Raw genomic sequence first — 22,052 nt, 5'->3', positions numbered from 1 at the left:
CCTTGTTCATCTGTGCCTGCAAAACATATTCTTTAAGGATAAGCTCAGTAAAATATCCTTTGGAAAGCTTCACAAAAACTCCATTAAGGAATTTCTGTGGACTTCTGTATCACCTTTGTAAACCACTCATGCTGTATTTGTTTGCATGCCTGTTTTGTTTCTTCTCCTGGAGCATAAACACCTTGAGGACAGTTTCTTATTATTCTTATTCAAGGCCCTACTGCACCTGGCACAAGGCCTTACCATTTAGTGAGTAGTGAGCTGATTTATTAAATGAACGAATCTGTAAAAGTGCAGAGTCACACAATGCTTTCTAGTGCACCTAAAATTGTGTCAAATATGATTCATTGGTAATATTTAATTCTCAATACTCTATTGTAGCCTAATTTAATTGTTCCATTCTTAATTGTTCATTGAAGGGAATAGAAGGGCTGATATGATTTGATGTTTAAAGGCTGATAGCATTTAATATAAACATTTGAGATTTTTTATTAAATTTGAAAAACATGTATTTAACCTGAGTAAAATCCTATTTTAAAATCGTTGTGGTTGCTCACATTTTATATCATAAATATGACCTAATAGAGGCAAAATTTTATATTTAGAAATATGTATTACTTTAATTTTTCTGTTTTGATATAAAAATGGGATACACATTTTACCTTTCAAATTATTTAACAAATCAATTTATGCAGAATTTGTAGGGTAATTTACTAATTCCCCAAATTTTTCAGAAAAATTATTTTAATTTTCTCCAGTATTTCTTTGCTCTCAATTAAGATGGTAAAAATCAGGCTGTTTTCTATAATTTTGCCATATTAAAAATAAAATTAAAAGAATATTAAATATGTAATTCTACCTTTGATTTTTCCTAATCTCTGGGGAAGATTGCATATCACTACAGGATTATCATTTGTTAGGTGTATGAACACCTTGATTGTATATATGTAGATACACACATAAAGATTCATATATGTGAATAAAACATATGGACAATGCACATCGAATAATATGAGAAACATTTTTGTGATCCTATCTATCCATGATTGTTAATTTACAATCTTATAAATAGATCAGTCCTTTAAGTTGATTATTCCAAAAATATGCATCAACATATTTATTTTGTAAAGATATTTTTAAGTTTAATAAGCACAATTAGGGAGTCCAAGTAGGAAATTCATATTATTAATGAAGATAAGAAATCTTGCTCTCCAAGTAAAATTATCACTATTCCAAGAAATTTCACTAGTTTTAAACCTTTTATTCAGTTAATCTAATGTCATACCTTGATTACAAAAGATGTCTGTTCATTGATAGGAGTTTCTTAGGAATGTTTATAATGAACAACTTCCCTTCTATATCCATTTATTTTAGAAAGTGAACCATTGTGATCAGTAATTGTTTAAAGAATCAGATACAAATTAATCATCAAAAAAGCAGACAATATGGAATGCTATGTTCTCTTTCATCTGTCATCCTTCATGTTAGCAAATGAGTTTGAAGTTACTTTCTGGTAGTAGAAAGAAGCTATACTCTTCTTATAATGTAATCTGTGTGAATTAATTTTCCTCATAAGAATGACACCCATCCATGAGGAGGCAGTCTGCTATTGTGGAATGAGGACTGTATTAGGTATGAGAAGAACCACATTCCAATCTTAATCACATTTCATACTGTGTGACTTTGATTAGTCATTTAACATTTTTGCAGTTACTGTTCGCTCATCTATAAGCAGTGAGATAATGATGAAATAAAAATGCCCTACCTACATTCCAGGGTTATAATAAGAATGAAAAGAAATAATAGGTTTAAAAGCATTGATAACTGAATATTAATATGCAAAGGGATGTTACTTAGTATAAATTATTGGTACTAGAAAACAGCTGAGTTACTGGTGCTCTGAGATAGACACTGTGTAAAGCTAGTTGGCCCCAAGGAAATCAAATCAATGAGCTTTTAAGTATTAACTATCTCACGTTTAAACCAACTAGTCTAACAGGCCCAAGCCATATGACAGTGATGGTGAACCTATGACACGCATCAGAGGTGACACGTGAACTCATTTTTTTGGTTGATTTTTCTTTGTTAAATGGCATTTAAATATATAAAATAAATATCAAAAATGTAAGTCTTTGTTTTACTGTGGTTGAAAATATCAAAAAATTTCTATATGTGACACGGCACCAGAGTTAAGTTAGGGTTTTTCAAAATGCTGACACGCTGAGCTCGAAAGATTCGCCATCACTGCCATATAATATACTTCCTCTTTGTATATAGTTATAATGAAAGGTAAATTTTTTCATTATCTTGGGAGAGTGTTTCACAAAATCTTTGAGGATGCCAACTTTCCTAGCATTAGTGTGTTAGCAAAAGTAGTCAATGTCCAGAGTTTTTAATGCTTATCAAATATCTATGCATGTCTTTTCCATGTGCTGTTAAGCCCTTAGGTTGTTGCTCAGTTAAATAAAAGTGCATGTAATCTTAAGCCAAGCACAAATGTTTCCTGATACGTTTTCTTTGCTGCTATATTTTACTGTAAGTATGAAACATTGGGTTATTTATGTTTCAGGGCCATGGAGTCTCAGGTGCATCAGGAATTCCAGGCCCTCCTCCACCACCTCCACTGCCAGGCGGTGGGCCTCCCCCACCTCCACCTCCACCTCTACCCATCGGAGTCCCCCCTCCTCCTCCTCCTTTGCCAGGAGGTATACCACCACCACCACCACCTTTGTTTGGGGGACCTCCTCCACCACCTCCCCTTGGAGGAATTCCTCCTCCCCCAGGAGCACCAATTGATCTGCCTTATGGAATGAAGCAGAAAAAAATATATAAACCAGAAGTGTCCATGAAGAGAATCAATTGGTCAAAGGTAATACTACAACTAGAATTTTTTGGCTTTGTCTAGCCATAGTTCATCATTAATATGTGAGTGACCGTATTGCTACGTATGAGTATTGTATCATATTTGAGGACCATCTTCATCTTTCCTAGTACAAATTTTACTGTTTAACTGAGCAAATAATTTGAAATTAACATAGAAGGCAAAAGGAAAATCAAAGTGAAAGTGATAGAAACTAATATATGAAATATATCACCAAATGAAAAATAATTTTGATTCTTATACCATTATTAACTTTCAGTACTGTAACAGCAAATACACTCTTTTTTTATTGATCCTCTATATCTTAGTTATTTTTGTTCTTAGGGAATGATTGTTATTATTTTTTAGTTTTTATATAGTTTGAGATAGGTGACAGTAGTCAGTAGTGAATAACCCAGTTGTTTTTTGATATGATGTATGAATGTTTTTTCCTTCCATAATATTTTGCTGTATTATTATCACATAATATGTCTTGTAAAAAGCTTATTATTGAGATTGGCACAGTCCCCATTCACTAGGAACTAATCTTCTAATGAAAATACAGTTACCCAGACTACCAGGTGGGGAAATGACTCATCTAAAAATATACAGTGATATTTGACAATATCTACATAGAAAATTGGTTCGACCAGAATAATGGTAAATCAGTTTTAAAGTTATTTATATACTTATGCTTTGCTCAGAAAGTAAATGTATAAATGGTTTTAGGAAGTAGATTTTTAAAAATCAGGTACAATCTACCAAACTATAGGATCCCTAAGCTGTTGGTTCAGTTATTTTTGTGTGTAAATGTAATGGTATGTTAATTTAACATGAAGTATAATGGTACTAGGGATCACGAAGCATCATGATGCCCTGGAAAATGCACAATTCTTAATTTGGGTTTCAGTTTAGCAACTAAGAGCACAATTCCAGGAGCTGTACTGCCTAATGTTAAGTCCCATCTTTGCTATTTACTGCCTTGGGCAGCCACTTAAGCTTTCTGAAGTTCAGTTTCCTCATCTTTCACATGGAAATAATAATAGGTCTCACCTCAAAAGAATTAGATGAGTTGATGTATGAAAATCACTTTAAACAGTACTGGACACATGGTTGGAGGCATGTATAAACTATTATTGTGGTTATTGACTTCAACTTAATCAGTGAACATGAGGAATTCACATTTCTGAATCTCAGTTCCCCCGTTTTAAAAAATCCAGGAGCAAAAAGAATGTATGTGAGTTGGGGAAGGATTTGCTAAATTATTTTTAAGATTCCTTCCAGTAGAAGATTTTTATTTCAGTAGAAGATTTTTTTAAATGTAATTTGCAATAAGACCTATTGATATCATGTGCCTTTTTTATTTACTAATGGAATTCTGTGCCTTTCCCAATAAATATTTACTTCAACAGTAATATTTTGATGGGTCCTAAAGTTGATTTAGTAGGTAAATGAATAAAGGAACTATCATTCAACTGTGGTGAAAGTGAATTCTTGAAAAATTAAATATAATGTTTTAGAAACATGTGTTTGTTATTTTTGTTTCAGATTGAACCCAAAGAATTATCTGAGAACTGTTTCTGGTTAAAGGTTAAGGAGGACAAGTTTGAAAATCCAGATCTCTTTGCAAAATTGGCACTGAATTTTGCTACCCAGATGAAAGGTACATTGTTTTTTATATAAATCCTTTATTCTGATATATTGAATTGGCAGCTTTGCTAAAGTTTCTACTAACACATGTGTCATATTTCCACACTGGACAGAGTCAAATATGAGTAGATTAATACATTAACTGCATGGACCTAACAACCTAAGAAGGTAGCTCTTTTGCCTTTTAATTTTATTTTGCATAAATGTTATTCATCTGAAAATCTAAGTTTTATTTTTTTGTTTAATGTGTTATTCCTTCTCTATTATAAAGTTGTCATTTTTACTGAGAAGCAGAGATGAGTTTGTTGATTTACCATGTAAGATAAAATAATGCAATAATACTGGTGGCTTAAAGTTTTCATGATATTGGAATAAGATTGATACCCTAGTGCTCAAGTAGTTTTTCCTCTTACATTTGTACTACTTATCAATTTGGTTTCCTAGGAGATTTTATAGTTTCTTTCTATAAGCAGATTTTGTGGAATGATATCAAAGTCTGGTATCTAGTAAGTTTTTTTTTTTTACTGATTTGATAATAGAGTGCCTTGTTTATGATTAGATGCTTAGACTCTTGTGAATATCCCACATAATTTTGGTGCTATAGAGGTAGCTTCTCAATCTTATAAGTAAATGTTGTAGTTTGTGAATTTTTAATAGTTTATATTAACATTTACTATTTTACTTATCATTGTATAATTGATAGTTTAGTTCAGTGGTTGGCAAACCGTGGCTCGTGAGCCACATGCGGCTCTTTGGCCCCTTGAGTGTGGCTCTGCCACAAAATACCACGTGCAGGCGCGCACGTACAGTGCGATTGAAACTTCGTGGCCCATGCGCAGAAGTCGGTTTTCGGCCTGGGCGAGTCTATTTTGAAAAAGTGGCATTAGAAGAAGTGGCGGGTGTCGGTAGGTCGGGCAACAGGAGACGCGGCGCAGGGAAGGCATGCAGGATTCATGCAAGAGTTGAGGATGGGAGAGTTGGAAGGGGTCGACCTCAGCAAACGTACCTCAATCAGATTGAGGACGTTTTTAGCAAAGGCCAGCTTAGGAATACCCTAATTAAGTTAATAACAATGTACCTACCTATATAGTTTAACTTTAAAAAATTTGGCTCTCAAAAGAAATTTCAATCGTTGTACTGTTGATATTTGGCTCTGTTGACTAATGATTTTGCCTACCACTGGTTTAGTTAAACAGGATTTTTTTCAGTCTGACTCTTTACAACTAAGAAATTGATGTATTTCATAGTTTCATGCCCATAGAATTAGCACCTTTATCATTCATTTGTCACAACATGTGAAAATATGACTTTTGGGGGGGGGGAGAGAGAGAGAGAGAGAGAGAGAGAGAGAGAGAGAGAGAGAGAGAGAGAGAGAGAAAGGTTATTCCCTTTCAGCCCTTCTATCAAATCTTGCATACTGGAACTAATATAGCTTGTGCTATATTTGTTGTTCCTTGTAAATTGAAGTTTGCACACACAGAAATCTGGGGGATTACAGTATTTTGAAGAGTTCTGACATTTTACAAAATTCCTCTCATTAGGTCTTTTTTCCCTTCTTCTTTGCTATAGTAGACCTTACATTTGAATGGTTCTTCAATGACTCCATAGACTACTATTTATTATAAACATTTTTTCTAAATTGAAAAAGTAAAATATGCTTATATTAAGGTATGCATATACTTAAAAAAGAAAGAAAAGACACATGGTAAACATATCCTTCAATCCCAGACTTATATCTTCTTCTCTAGAGAAAACCACTCTTACTAATTTCTCACATTGCCTATGAGAAATAGTCTATGCCTTTAGAACAATGGTTCTCAACCTTCCTAATGCCGCGACCCTTTCATAAAATTCCTCATGTTGTGGTGACCCCCAATTTCATTGTTACAAATTGAACATAAAGCATAGTGATCAATCACAAAAACAATATGTAATTATATATGTGTTTTCTGATGGTCTTAGGCGACCCCTGTGAATGGGTCGTTCGACCCCCAAAGGGGCCGCGACCCACAGGTTGAGAAGCGCTGCTATAGAAGCATATGAATATTTACCTTTTTTGTTTTTTGTTACTTCTTACTGTTTTCACTTTTGTCCTTAGATATTATTCCATAATAGATTATGTTTATTTCCTGTGTTCTTTTTATATAATGCATAGAATTTTGCGGTCTGGGCTCATTTGAATTTATGTAACCAGTCCCCTAGTAATGGATATTTAGGTTAATTCCAGTCTTTTGCTATTTCAAGCAATGCTTCAGTGAACTTGTACTTACATATATCTTTGTGCACATGGGATCTATCTAAAGGATAAATTCTAGAAGTGAAATTCCTGTCTAAAATGCTGTGTACATATATAATTTTGATGGATATTGCCAAATGGTCTTCCAAAGAGTTTGTGTCCATTTGTAGTGCCACCTAAAACATATGAGTATCTGTTCCCATCGCAGAGGTGAAAATGGTAAATCATCCATGTTATAATTTTTACTTCTTAAATTATGAGTGTGGTTGAGCAGCTTTTCTTCTACTCATAGGCAATTTTAATTTCTTATTTCCATGAACTTTTCTTAACAGTTCTTTGCACACTTTGTATTGAGCACTTACTCTTTTACTTACTGATGTATTTGGATTGAGTCCCACAAGAATCATAGATTTCATAAAATTTTAGTGTTAGTATGAACCTTAGAAGTGATTCTTTATTTTACCAATGAAGAAAATGAAGTTTGAAACATAGAGGTAACTAGAAAACCCACTGGAGAGTTTCTACAAGTAGTGAGGCATAGTGGGGAAAGACAGGAAATGGAGTTACCCATATTTGCATTCCAGCTGTGATGCCTGTAACCTCTGAGACTGAATTTTCTCATCCATAAAATGAGTAGACTAATGTTTACCTAGTAGTATTGTGAGAATTAAATAAGGTTATGTATTTAAAGCACCCAGCACAGTGCTTAGCATAGCAGGCACTCAATACATATTAATCCCCCCTTTCCTTTCATTTAACATGGTGTGAGTGCTTTGTTTTAGTTATTGACATTTAATATAACTGTTAATTCAGCCAGAGAATTTCCTGCTCTTCAGAGCAGCATTTGGTAGAGCCAATCAGTTACAATAGAAGTAATTCTTATTGTGACTGCTAAAATCTAATCAAACCAAAGTAAAACTAAACAAAAATCACACAAAGGCTCTCATGTGCCCTAGCCTGTTTTGCTCAGTGGATAGAGCATCGACCCACAGACTGAAGGTCCTGGACTCAATTCCAGTCAAGGGCATGTACCTTGGTTGCAGGTTGGATCAACCAGCTGTGGTCAGGGTGCATGCGGAGGCAATCAATCGATGTGTCTCTCTCATCTTTGTTCTTTATCTCCCCCTCTCACTTCTATTCTCTCTAAAAATCAATGGAAAAATATCCTTGGGCAAGGATTAAAAAAAAAGGCTCTCATGTACTCATTGCTGAGAACATTGCATTTCCATTCCTCTTAACTCCGAGTCTTGGAATTTTCTAAGCAGTGTTGCTTCTATTTCTTTCCTAATTTTGAGTATTTGAGTACAAATCAGGTCAGGCATACCTTTAAGTACTATGACTTTTACTAAGATTTATTTCTGAAGGGACATTCAACGGAACAACTAAGCATCATAGCATATTCCAGACAAGTATAATATCGGCAAAACACATTTGCATCATATACAGCTGCCATTTATTTTAATACCACTTAATAACTATCGATTGATCTTACTGTAATAGCTGAAGTTCTTTGCCTTTCACAGGGTCTTGATTTATAATTTGGTCAGTAGGTGGCAGGATCTGTAAGAAATGAATCCAGGGCTCTGGCTCCAGTGACCCACACAGCCCTGGAGTTCCTGGAGTCCCTAGCTCCAGGGCATCCTTTCTTCCCCATTCAGCTGCAGTTTGCCTGTCACTCAAATGCAATCAGGAAGCAGCCACACACTCATTGTTTCTAAGAACTATTTCCAAAGCTCTTAGGCCACTGTTCTAAAACCTCTGAGAATTTCCTCCTACTGTAAGGGGTTTGGAGAGCTCAAGGGCTTGTTTCCTAAATTCATTGGAAAGCTTTACCGGTCTATTTTAAGAAAAGGTTTAATCTAGGTATTTAAAGTTGCTTTGGATTGCTAAATAGAAGTTCTAAAATATACTAGTTCTGATAACTATAATATTTAAATGTGTAAATATTTAATATAGGAAAGTACCATTAAATTAAACTTTCTAGTTGAAGTACTTATCTTAGAGTTGTAGAGAAATTTATTTTTAATTTTCTATTATAAACCAAATTATTTTATTTTAAGAGAGACTGGATCTCTCATTTTAGTCAGTTTCTATTTGTAGAGTCCCCACCATGTGCAAGGTACATGGGAGGGAGAGAGAAGAATAGCCTTATTCCTGTACTAGGGAACTCATCATCTAGGGAAGGGGAGAGGAAGAGGAGCACTACATTTATTCAAGTTGTAATAAATATCAACATAGATATTCTTAAAATGCCATAACAGCACAAAATGGAAATAGTTAATTTTGTCTAGATCAAATGGGGATCCCAGAGGTGGTATCATTTGAATTGGGCCTTGTGTTTTGGTAGCATTTCATTAGGGGAAGTAGAACAGAAGGCATTCTAGGCCAAGAACACCATTAGCAAAGTAATGGGGTGGGGGAAGGCGAAACCCATAGTGTGTTGAAAGCACATCCTGTTGGGTTGGGACTTGGGGGTGAAGGTGGTAAAGTGAACTTCACATTGAGGAAATGGGGTTTTGTTTTTTAAGCATGGGGGGCCCAATAATTTGATGATTCATCATTGAGCAGGTGTTTGGCATACACATAGGTGATGAGAATTCACAGATAGATGATGGAACATTGCTTGTGAATAAATACCCTTAGGCTCAGCAAAATATGGTGATATCCTGACTAGTAGGAATTCTTAATCGCTATTGTGTATTCTCATTCCTAAATCCTTTGTCTCCACACTTATAATATTTAGGTTCTTCTTACAAGCCATAATGATGCTGTATGACAAAGTATATCTCAAAATGATCTCTGGATTAGTGAAAAAATTATATATCTCTATGTATTAGAGACAACTTGAAAAGACCCTGTTAGTACTTGTGAATATATGTCATATATGCAACTGTTGGAATTTGCATTTGTGTTCTAGTTTTATTATTGATTTGATGATATTTGGCAGCATAGAAACATCAAGGGACTAATAATAGTGTCATTTTCCTTAAAATGTATAGTAATTATAGATAATAGTGATATTGTATAAGAATTAACGTAATGATGGCTAATATTAACTAAGCTTGAAATAATAATAAAATATGTAGGTTATAACTGCTAATTCTAATTAGAATTTCTAGGGTTCTCTAGAGGCCTCAGGAAGAACAAAGATTGTGTGGAAGTTGTAAGCAGTTTCTTGGTTTTAATGTTGCTTGGAGGAAATATAAGAAATAAACACGAGAGGTTAATAAAATTTAGCTTCTTCAATAATATATTTCTGTAGTACAATTTAGCTTTAATAATAACAGAAAATTGAGCTATTTATATAAAAGCACTTTTCCTCTAGGATCATATTCTAAATTGTGTTTCTTAGTCTTGGAATCAGCTGGCTGCTTTTGAAGATACCTGCTTTTTTGTTTGCTTTAATACAGTCTTCTATATTTAGTAAAGCAATCCAAAACCAAAAGAGTAGTAAAATCTAATTCATCTCTGTCTTCATAATATAGGAATTCTTGGAATTGGCTTGAAAATAATGAGATGTCAGTCTCAGAGTTCACAACCCCTATAACAGTGATGGCGAAACTTTTGAGCTCGACATGTCAGCATTTTGAAAAACCCTAACTTAACTCTGGTGCCATGTCACATATAGAAAATTTTTGATATTTGCAACCATAGTAAAACAAAGACTTATATTTTTGATATTTATTTTATATATTTAAATGCCATTTAACAAAGAAAAATCAACCAAAAAAATGGGTTCGTGTGTCACCTCTGACACGCGTGTCATAGGTTCGCCATCACTGCCCTATAAGAAGGCGCTAAAATGTCCTAAGAGGCCTGGTGTCCTAATAAATAACTTGTCCTCTTAATGATACATAATACATGCTCTATAATGTAAGCTTTAATACAGAGAGAACAAACCAAGAAGACTTAATTCTTTTAGACAGCCAACCAAAAGCATACATACCTATATATAATTGAATTCTTTTATTATGTCCAAGTTTTTTGGATTTCTATATATAAACTAACTGATTAGCTTTGTCTATCAGTTTGTCTTACTAAAATTGTTAAAATTAGGAACATTTTAAGTGTTTTAATTTATGCTGACACATACATTCCTTTCTAATTATCTTGTTCTAATATTGATCAACCACTTTCTGCCCGTAGAAGAGGGTACAAAGAATTTTTGAGCCAGAGATACATGCCATTGTTTAATTCTAAGAGTCAGTGATTATAGAGAGAAGTTGAAGCAATGTATCTTCAGCCTTTTAAATGAGTAGGCTGAAAACTGGCTCTATTTTTACATATTGGTGATGGTGTGGTGGTTGTGCTGCTTCTACTAATACCATCACTATTGATAACAATTATAGCAATCATAATAAGAATAATAATAGCACATTTATTAAGCACTTACTCTGTCTCAAGTGCCAGGGTAAACATTTTAAATCCATATCTCATTTATTCCTCACACCAACCCTAGATGCTATTAATAATATTTTATAGGTAAAGAAACTGAGGCTGTGGGAGATTAAGCAGTATATCTTATTTATAATAGCTGGTAAGTGGCAAAGCTGAGATTTGAACCCAGGTTTGTTTTTAATCACTTACTTCCCTATGTTGTAACATTGGCTTTTATGCCTTAGTAATTTGGGCATTTTGTTGCACAGTTTAACTGATTCCTTTTTAACGCTATAGTTTCACATATCTTATGAAATGTGTAATCCTGATATCCTGGAACTAAAGATATTTCTTTAGAGCATAAGCCACAGCTAGGAAGTTGTATGTTCATGGAAAGGGATATGGTTATTTTTTTGCTATGATTATGATTTTTTTAAGGCATTTTCTTCATAGAATCTATTAACTGTAGAGCATGGCTATGATTTGGGGTCTGTCTCTTTTAATAATGAATGAAGGAATGTGGTCTTCATGCCATTAGGTATTTGGTAAGGATATATTAATATATCTGGAGTGCATAAAGTAATTAAATCAATTTTTCATGAGGTTAGCTTTCTAACACTATAGACACCTTGTATTATTTTAATTTGGCAATTTTTAGCTGTGTTAGTGAGAATGTCTCTCCTGTTTCAGTAATTTTTGCTAATAAGCATTGTATAGATTTGGCACAATCACAGGTGTTCGGTTGGTAGCATTTACAATTCACACAGACACTCATTTACATTTAGAATTATTATTCTCCTAGATTAGTTTTATTTTGGCAAATTGAAACCATTGACATTGAAATGCAATGGACATTTCTAACACAGCTATGTAGAAGCACAAAGCGGTGTGCTTTGTTTCAACTGCAGACTGCTGGCACTTAAACCAGGTCCAGACTGTATCTTGCATGATAAAAGAAGCAAAAACAAGAGGTTTCTCTGATTTGTTAAAAAAATAAATTCAGTTTAGAGAAGTTTAAATCTGGTAGGTTTTTCTGAGGCATCGTATATAAGTAATTCCTTTAATCAATTAGGCCTTGTTGGTGAGAATAAATTTGTTCTTTTAATAAGTTATTCAGTAATATCTGATTTTTATTTAATTTTCCCTAATTTTAAACTATGCTTTTTGCTATTATTATATTATTATAATAAATTTCATTATTATAATTTTTATTTGTGCCATTATTTTTGATTTTTATTATTTCTTCCAGTGTTATCTACACTAATAAAAGAGAAAAATGGTAATTGGCGTACGACGATACCCTTTTCATTGGCTAATCAGGGCTATATGCAAATTAACTGCCAACTATGATTGGCAGTTAACTGCCAACAAGATGGCGGTTAATTTGCATATGTAGGCACAATGCAGGGAGGCGAAAGGGAAAGCAGGAAGAAGCCCCCTGCCACTGACAGTGATCAGAAACCCAGGGGGGAGCTAAGAGCTGGGGGGCAGGGCAAAGGCGGCCCCAGGGCCGCCTTTGCCCTGCCCCCAGCCATGATCGGAGAATCAGGCGCCTTTGCCACCCTGGCCAGTGATAGCAGGAAGTAGGGGTGGAGGCAGCGATGGGAGCTGGGCACGGTTGAAGCTGGCAGTCCCGGGAGCTAGGGGTCCCTTGCCTGGGCCTAAAGCGGAGCCCACGATCGCGGGGCCGCTGCAGCTGCGGGTCCCTGCTGCCCGGGCCGGACGCCTCAGCCAGAGGCGTTAGGCCTGGGCAGGGGCGGAGCCTGCAACCGCGGGGAGCTGGGGGTCCCCTGCCCAGGCCTGACACCTCTGCCGGAAGCCTCAGGCCTGGTAAAGGGGCCGATCTGGTGATTGGTGATCGGAGGGTGATGAGGGTCAACTCCTCTGGCCGAGGCATCAGGCCTGGGCGGGGGGCTGAGCCAGCAATCGGAGGGGTCTGGGGGTCACCTGCCCAGGCCTGATGCCTGGGCCAGAGGCATCAGGCCTGGGCTGGGGGCAGAACCAGTTATGGGGGGAAATGAGGGTCCCCTGCCCAGGCCTGACACCTCTGTCAGAGGCGTCAGGCCTGGGCAAGGGGCCGATCCTGCGATTGGAGGGTGATGGGGGTCAACGCCTGAGGGTTCCCAGTATGTGAGAGGGGGCAGGCTGGGCTGAGGGACACTCCCCTCCCCCCCACACACACACCCAGTGCACGAATTTCGTGCACCGGGCCCCTAGTCATTATATAATTGACATATAAAGTTATTTAAATTTAGGCTGTATAACATAATGATTTTATATATTGATTACCACAATAATTTTAGTGACTATCCCTTACCTCACATAATTACAAATTTTTGTTCTTGTGATGGGAACTTTTAAGGTTTACAACATCTTTCCAATACATAATACAGTATTGTTAACTGTAGTCATCGTGTTGTACATTACATCACCAGAACTTATTTATCTTATAATTAGAAATTTATACCGTTTGACCACCTTCACCCAAGTCTCCTACCCCATAACCCCCTGCCTCTGGCAACCATAAATCTTAGATCTGTTTCTATGAGCATATCATTATTTTATAACAATGATTAACATCTTGTAAGGTAGGTATGCCAATTGAGTGAGATCAATTTTATTAGGTGCCCTCCAGATACTGTATGGGAAATGACCCAAGAAATTCAAAATTATAACTTAAAAATATCAGTTCCAGCCTGGCCAGTGTAGCTCAGTGGTTTAGTGTCAACCTATGAACCAGGAGGTCAAGGTTCAATTCCTGGTCAGGGCACATGCTCGATCTCCAGTGTGGGGCATGCAGGAGGCAGCCTATCAGTGATTCTCTGGCATCATTGATATTTCTATCTCTGGCCCTCTCCCTTCCTATCTGAAATCAATAAAATATATTTTAAAAATATTAGTTCCATTTAAACAATTACTGGTAAAATTATTAATATTTTGCTGGGGTCCAACCTCAGCAGGTCCAGGGGTCCCCAAAGGTGTGGACGGAGTCGGCGAAGATGAAGGACACGGAGGCAGCAGCGTTCAGTTGATCAGCATAGCCAGGTTCTCTAGTCAGGTTCTCCAGACAGGTTCTGTCACCAGGTTCTCCTCAGGTTCTCTTGCCATGTTCTATCCAGGTTCTGTAGCCAGGTTCTGTCTCTAGGTTCTTCAGCCAGGTTCTCTCGCTAGGTTCTGTCTCTAGGTTCTGTGGCCAGTTTCTGTCCAGGATCTTTTGCCATGTTCTCTCCAGCGAAGTTCTTCTGTCTCTAGGTTCTGTGTAGGTTCTGTGTCTAGGTTCTGTGTCCTGTTGTCTTGTTATATCTGTATTTATACCAGTTGATTCCAATCCTATCAATCTCTACTCCAAAGGTTAGGGCGTTTCTTATCTCCATTCCAGGGAGTAAAGATTATGTAGCTTAAGCATGATTGTTCGTAGTTAAAGTGATTAATTACCCACCTGGCACTTAGTTAAGGGGTTTTATTCCCTCCCTAACTTCAGGGGAAAATCCCTACCTGGGGAAACAACTTTTCTCAGAGAGGTGACCTTGGTTAAAACACATAGTGCCAAGAAGGTGAGCAAACATATTAAGAACAGTATGCCATATATGCCAGATCCCTTGAAACAGCAAGGATGGACCGGCTCCTGGCAATATTTGTTGTGCACTTACTATATGCCAGCTACTTTTATAAGTGTTTTACATGAGTTATTTAATTGTTTAACCTATGCTGTAGGTACTATTATTATAACCATTTTGAAAATGAGCAAAGTGGAACTGGAAATCAAGCTCAAGCAGAATGATTGCACAGCCTGAGAGCTTCACCACCTTGCTATGATTACTATGTGAACAAAGGCTGGGAAGTAGGGTGCGTTAGAGCAAGCCTGAATCTGCAGCCTGTCCTTTTGACAGACCTGAATGAATCAGTTTGCTCACCAAGTAATTGTTTAGAGTGTGCTGCAAAACATATCTCCCGATATAAAATCCATCTAGAAAGAGTAAAATATATTGAAGTTGTTAGCAACCCTTGGCTAAGTTCTCTACATTCATGCTTTATGCCTTTGGTTCATCCGTGGCCAAATATTAAGTTGAGTCTGATTTCTCCCTGCCTCCCCAGCATCATTTCTTCCTGTTCATTGTCATCTGTTGATAGTATAGGATTATACTTTTTTTGTTTTGTTTTGTTAATCCTCACTGGAGGAGATTTTTCCATTGATTTTTAGAGAGAGTGGAAGGGAGGGGGAGAAAAACATCGATGTAAGAGAGACATTGATTGGTTGCCTCCCGAATGTACTCCTACCAGGGCTGGGGATTGAGCCTGCAACCCAGGTACATGCCCTTGACCAGAGTGGAACCTGGGACCCTTCAGTCTGTGGGCCACTGCTCTATCCACTGAGCCAAACTAGCTAGAGCAAGGATTATACTTTTAATTTGAATTAATTTTATAGGAACCTAAATAGACTATGTGTTGCATTCAAATGGCAAATATAACTATTGTGAAATATCAATATTCCCTGCATTTGAATGGCTTACTGAGAGTTGACTGTGTCTGGCTTCATGTGATAAGAACAGACTGATAACATGCTCCTGGCAATGAGTGAGCAATGTGCTTGTCCTAGCATGTAATTGTTTTTAATAGAAGGCAACAAAAGTGACTACTCTGTCACATGTGATGCTACTAGGATATTTGTAATTGTCTTTGAAAAGAGAAGCTGGTGTGATTAGGTACCTTTTGTTCCATTAATAGAAATAATAAAGATGCTGTCACTGCTCTCCTAGCTTTTACTTTACTATTTGTTTATACAGTACCAATCAGATCACATTCTTGTTAATTATTGGCATTTTTATTCTTTCTCACATGCTTTTGTTTTCTTAATGCTGAGAATTTAAGTCTTTTAACAGTTTAGTGTATTATCAAATGTTAATAAATTTATCTATGTGATAGATCAGAATGTGGTTCTAAAATCCTTGTATCATAATTTATAGATCTTCATTTTATTAAGAATATTATCACTTGGCATTACACAGTTTCTTAATCCATTTCAGGGCATATACTGACCACATATAAAGGCAAAATCTTAGAAAGTTAATTTCTTGGATTTGAAACAGGATTTGGGGACACAAGTCTAGTCCTTTTTGAATATTTAAGACTAAGACATAACTTAGCTAAGGGATTCCTTTAGAATTTATAATTTCTTAAAATTTTAGAATTCTTTACCCTTTTCTAAGATGGCTTCTGATCAGCCATGTTCTTTTTCATGTTCACTTATATATAACCTATGAAAGCAGTGAGATTTTTTCGTATTTTCTTTTTGAAATTTATTTGGTCTACTGATGTCTGTCATCCTTACATAAAGACTAGAGGCCTAGTGCATGAATTCGTGCATGGTTGGGGTCTGGCTGGCCTGGACCCAATTGGGGTGGATTGGAGCTGGGCCTGTTGGGAGGAAGAGATGGTGGGAGGTTGGCCGGCAGGCCTGCCCTGATTGGGGCCAATCAAGGCTGGCGGGCTGGGGGAAGGGGCCGCAGGCAATTGGCTGGTGGACCCTGTCCCCAATTAGGGTTGGGGGCCGATTAAGGGTGGGGCCGGCCATAGGGAGGGGCTGTGGGTGGTGGGCTGTATGGCCCTGCCCCCTATTGGGGTTGGGGGGGGATCAGGGGCATGGCCATCCGGGGGAGGGATTGTGGGCCAATCAGAGTGATGGGGGCCTATAGGGAGCGGGGCTGCCCAGGTGGAGGAGCTGCAGGAGGTTGTCTGGTTGGCCCTACACCCTATTGTGGGGGGGAGGGGTGATCAGGGGTGGGGGCAGCCAGGGGGAGGAGCTGTGGGTGGATCAAGGTGGTGGGGGCCCATCGGGGGTGGGGCTGGCCAGAGGAAGGGGATGGGGTGTTGGTCAGCCAGCCCTGCCCTTGATCGGGGTGGGAGAGTCTGGTATTGGGCAGTACTTATTAAAGGATATTTTTGAGAACAGTAAGTAGGAAGAATGGGAAAAGAGTAGGTTTGAGCAAAGGAATAAGTAAAGCTGCAAAGCTGGCCAGGGATCAGCCTCAGCTAACTACATAGAGCTGGGTCAATGGGGAAAAAAGCAGCACATATATACCTGATCAGGCCAGTTCGCTGGCCACAGTAGGCATCATAGCTGGTCGTTACGGTGTTATGGTCACTGGCTTTTTATATAGATAGATGATATTACCCACCATAATTAATAGGGTATTATACTGTTTTGATTTCCAGTGGTAGTAATTTTTTAAACTTATCATTGTATCTGTTTTTGCCTAATGCTTTTTGTGACAAATTATACACATTTATGATGACAGTGGGTTAGGTGTAGAGTCTTTGTCTTTGGTACAGAACCTAGGTATCTGACACAGTAAGAATTGAACTCATGACCTTGGCATGGTGTTTTAACCAATGTAAACAATTGGTCACAGATAGATGTATATATAATGACAAAGGTAACTGTCAGCTATTTATAACAGCCTTTGCTGTAGTAGATATAACCTTAATAATATTTGCTTTCTGTAATAGTAGTGCCTAAGAACAGCTTTATACTGTAGGGCTCCAAATTTCTTAATACTTGAGACTTTTTAAAGAGCTTTTTAAATTTAATATCATACCAAATGAGGATATACCAGTATATTATTAATTTTATAGAACAAAACGGCAAGTCAACAAATTCTTTTCAGGGACATACCTGAATATATTTTAATTATGCTTTATTGAGAGAAATAGTCACATGTATAAAACCACTTCATCATTATCCTAATACTAGTAGCCCGGTGCACGAAATTTATGCACATTATAAGGGAATTAATTAGTGGAAATATTTTAATATTACTATTTGCTCTTTCTCTATAATAGAAGTGTGAGAAATGAAAGGAAACTAGTAAAATGTATATGAAAATAATAATTAAATTTATTAATAAATAAACAGTAACAAAAGGCTATAACAACAACAGAGGCATGATATGAAAACAACAAAATCATGATATGAAAACAACAGTGATGCAAACAAGGACTGATAAAGTGATTAAACTTATTCTAATATCTCCCTGTACACCACAGTAAGAGTGAAAACACTTTCAGAGTGCTTGACTAATTTCCCTTGTGCTGAAGTACTTAGAACTTTAAATGTAACATCACAAGCTCTTCGAACTTGAGAGAAAGCAACATATAACTGACCATGTGCAAAAACGGGTTCAGGTAGGAATATGCCTACTCTGTCTAGAGTTTGTCCTTGTGATTTATTAATAGTCATCACAAATGCTGGCATCACGAGAAACTGTCGTTGAATCAATTTAAATGGGAGGCCAGTGTCAGATGGGGACAAATCAATTCTTGGAATCAGAACAACCGCTCCCTCTGCAGATCCTGTTAATACTTCAGCTTCGGTAATGTTAGGTCATAATCTTTTGATAATAAATCTGGTACCATTACAAAGACCCCATTTACTATTAAGATTTCTCAATAGCATGATGATTGCACCCACTTTCAATTTTAATTTGTGACACAGCATTCCCAAAGGAGTAATACTATTAAGAAATTTGGTGGGGAAATTTTCCTTTTCAGCATCATCTGTGGAATCAATGGAATCATCACTCAAATATGTGTGAAAATCTCCATCGAGTATATCCAAAATTTCTTCATTTAATTTTTGAACATGCTCATTTTTTGGACAAAGAATTGCACATTTAGATATATTTTTAATATTATCTATAGATATAGTATTTCCAAAGGTAGCTTCAATAATAGATCCATTACAGATCATTTCACAGGGGATTTCAATAATATCCATTCCTAAATGAAAACTGCTATCAAGTTTGCCATCCCCAAGTTTTACTAACCATTCACTATAAGCAGAATCCTCTGATCTCATATTTGTTGTAAGAGACAACACTCTGAAACATCCCCAAACATTGCAGTACTTCAAACTCGTTTGTACTATGGCCGATCGCATAGCATGTGGTACAATACTGAGACATTGTCAAAAATCCCCTCCAAGAAGGAGAACTTTCCCACCAAATACAACATTCAAATTAATAATTTCTCTTAGTAATCTGTCTATGGTGCTTATAGCATGACTGGATGCCATGGTGCATTCGTCAATGAGAAGTTGGGCCTTTTTAATAGTTTTAGCAACTTCACTGTTTATATCGAGTCTAGAAATTGAAGTTTCATTTAATGGAATCGGTAATTTATATTGGGAATGAAAGGTGCTTCCACTGAGAAGTAAATTTGCAGCAATTCCTGTAGACGCTGTGGGTAAAACAGTACCACCATGACATCAACTTTATCCAGATTATGCAGGTGAATAGGATTCCTAGCTGGCAGGCCCCTGACAGCAAGCTGGCCACCTGTGGATATCGTGGGGAATGGGGCTCCCTCCTCCCTCCTGTCAGGGTCTGGGGTGCAGGAGAAGGGGGTTCCTGGCTGGCAGGCCACTGACAGAAAGCTATCCAACAGCAGATTCTGTGAGGAATGGGGTTGCCTCCTCCCTACTGTCAGGGTCTGGTGTGAAGGCTGGCCATGCTCCCTGTTGGGCCAGACCCAGTGTTCTACCTGGGACTCCGCCTCAGCAACCCAGGACTGACTGCTGCTGGGCGCTCCTGGCGATCCAAGGGTGGGTTCTTCCCTCATGCCTCACGGGAAACAGCTCCGGAGGGCACAGCCCTTGGCAAGGCAACACAGGACTCAGTACTTCCATGCTCTGAGGGCGGGTTCCTGCCCGAAACCTCGCTCTCCGGGAAACAGCTGGGAGAGGGCGCAGCCGTTTCCAAGACGACCCCTGCAGAACTAACTTCCTTCCGTTTGGTCGAGCTTTGGATGTTACGTTGCACCCAAGGTTTTTATATAAATAGATAATGGTATTATTTTCTCTTTGTTTCAATGATAGTCTACATTTTTTTATACATAACTTCAGAGACATTGAAGCATTTAATTATTATCAACTCTCTCAGAATTAATGCTTTTCAAAATATCATTGTCAGTTTTCTTGGTGGGCAGGTGACATTTGTGCTTCAACATTTATATATTGTATCACATTTGCTTGAAAGTTATTAACAATAAATAAGTTTAATTAATTAGGCTGGACTCTAGTTAGGACTTAATAAAGAAGTAGTCTTAAGAGCTTGCTCTGATTTTTATGAACATTACAAGTGGCTATATGGGTAATATTTTCTTATAATTTATTATTTATGTGATGTATATAGCAGCTCTCAGTTATTTGCTTTAATAGAGTAGAATGAATGTATGGAACATTTGGGGATATATGTGGAAAACAAAGACAATTACAGTAGTCTCATTTTATCTATGGTTTCCCGTTCTACCATTGTAGTTACCCTTGGTCAAACATGTTCTGAAAATATTAAGTGGAAAATTCCAGAAATAAACACTTTAGATGTGTTAAAATGTGTGCCATTCTTAGTAGCATGATGAAATCTCATGCTTTGTGCTATGTCCTGCTTTGTCCAGCTCTGTCTCACCCTGGACATGAATCACCCCTTTGTACAACTGGACCCTCCCTTTAGTGGCTGAGTAGTCTTCTCAGTTACCAGATCAGCTGTTAATGGCATCAGAATACTTATGTACAAGTGACCCTTATTTTACTTAATAATATCACATTCCCATAACTTTTATTACAGTATATTATTAAAATTGTTCTGTTAAAATAATAATAATCCTGCCAATATTGCTCAGAGGTTGAGGAGCATTGACCTATGAATGAGGAGGTCATGGTTCCATTCCAAGTTAGAGCATGTGCCCTGCCTGTGGTCTCAATCCCTAGTGTGCCATGTGCAGAAGGCAGTCAATCTATGATTCTCTCTCATCATTTATGCTTCTCTCTCTCTCTCTCTCTCTCTCTCTCTCTCTCTCTCTCTCTCCCCTCCCTCCCTCCCTCCCTTCTTCCCTCCCTCCCTCCTTCTCCCTTCTTCTTTGAAATCAATAAAAACATATTTTTAAAAAATTGCTCTATTTCATTATTAGTTACTAGGGGCCCGCTGCACGGATTTGTGCACCAGTGGGATCCCTCGGCCTGGCCTGTGGTGATTGGGCCAAAACCCGCTCTCTGACATCCCCCAAGGGGTCCCGGATTGTGAGGGGGCAGTTCTCAGGTGACCCACCTGGACCTGGAATTGGGCTCCCTCCTTTCTGGTTCTGGGTGTGTCATCCAAGAACCGCAGCTGCCAAATTACCATAGCTTGGCAGCTCCTGGTGGTCATTGAGCATCATAGCTACCGGTTGAATGGTCGAACGGTCACTTAGACTTTAAAAAAAAAAAAAAAAAATATATATATATATATATATATATATATATACATATATATATATATACTTAAAAAAATATATATATATACTTAAAAAAAAAATATATATATATATATATATATATATATATATATATATATAGTTGTTAATCTTTTACTCTGCCTAATTAATAAATTAAATGTTATCATAGGTATGTGTGCCTAGTAAAAATCATAGTGTATGTAGGGGTTAGTACTATCTCCGTTTCAGGCCTTCACTGGGACTCTTGGAGTGTATCCGAAACGAATGTGGAGGGATTACTCTAAATGTTTTCATAGTAGCCTTTTTTTTTTTTTGTATTTCATTTTCTTTAGCTATATTTGTTTTCTCTTGGACCAGGAATAAGAAGCAAATAAGTAATGAAAAGAACCTTTGTATAGCCAGTTCTAGTAGGACTTAATTATTTTTTTCAAAGATGATCTTAAATATTTGTTAGCAGAGAAAATGGTCTCTTGGCCTTTAGGAAATGTGCTATATAGGTACACTGTCATGCTTCCAGATTCTCCTGGGCCATACATTATAGAAAATCCAGTACCAACCATTAAATTCCTTCATGTTCATAGCAATTACAATGGGCTTATGCTGTTTGGAGTATTACTTTAAGTTGTAAGACTCTCCTTTTGTAGATTCTCTTAATTCCCCTAT

At 37.3% G+C, this 22,052-nt stretch overlaps 1 protein-coding gene across 5 annotated transcripts in view; it reads left to right on the top strand.

Annotated features, from left to right (window-relative positions):
* DIAPH2 (diaphanous related formin 2) overlaps positions 1-22,052 on the top strand; it is a 936,081-nt gene that overhangs the window by 269,710 nt on the left and 644,319 nt on the right. For all 5 annotated transcript variants that reach the window (XM_059679396.1, XM_059679395.1, XM_059679394.1 and 2 more), the window contains 2 exons: positions 2,570-2,869; positions 4,409-4,523. In XM_059679396.1, the coding sequence (XP_059535379.1) occupies positions 2,570-2,869; positions 4,409-4,523 (415 nt within the window). The remainder of the gene's footprint in view (positions 1-2,569; positions 2,870-4,408; positions 4,524-22,052) is intronic.

This window comes from Myotis daubentonii, chromosome X, assembly GCF_963259705.1.
Source record: "Myotis daubentonii chromosome X, mMyoDau2.1, whole genome shotgun sequence".
Classification (NCBI taxonomy): Eukaryota; Metazoa; Chordata; class Mammalia; order Chiroptera; family Vespertilionidae; genus Myotis; species Myotis daubentonii.
This window is presented reverse-complemented; position numbering and strand designations above follow the sequence as displayed.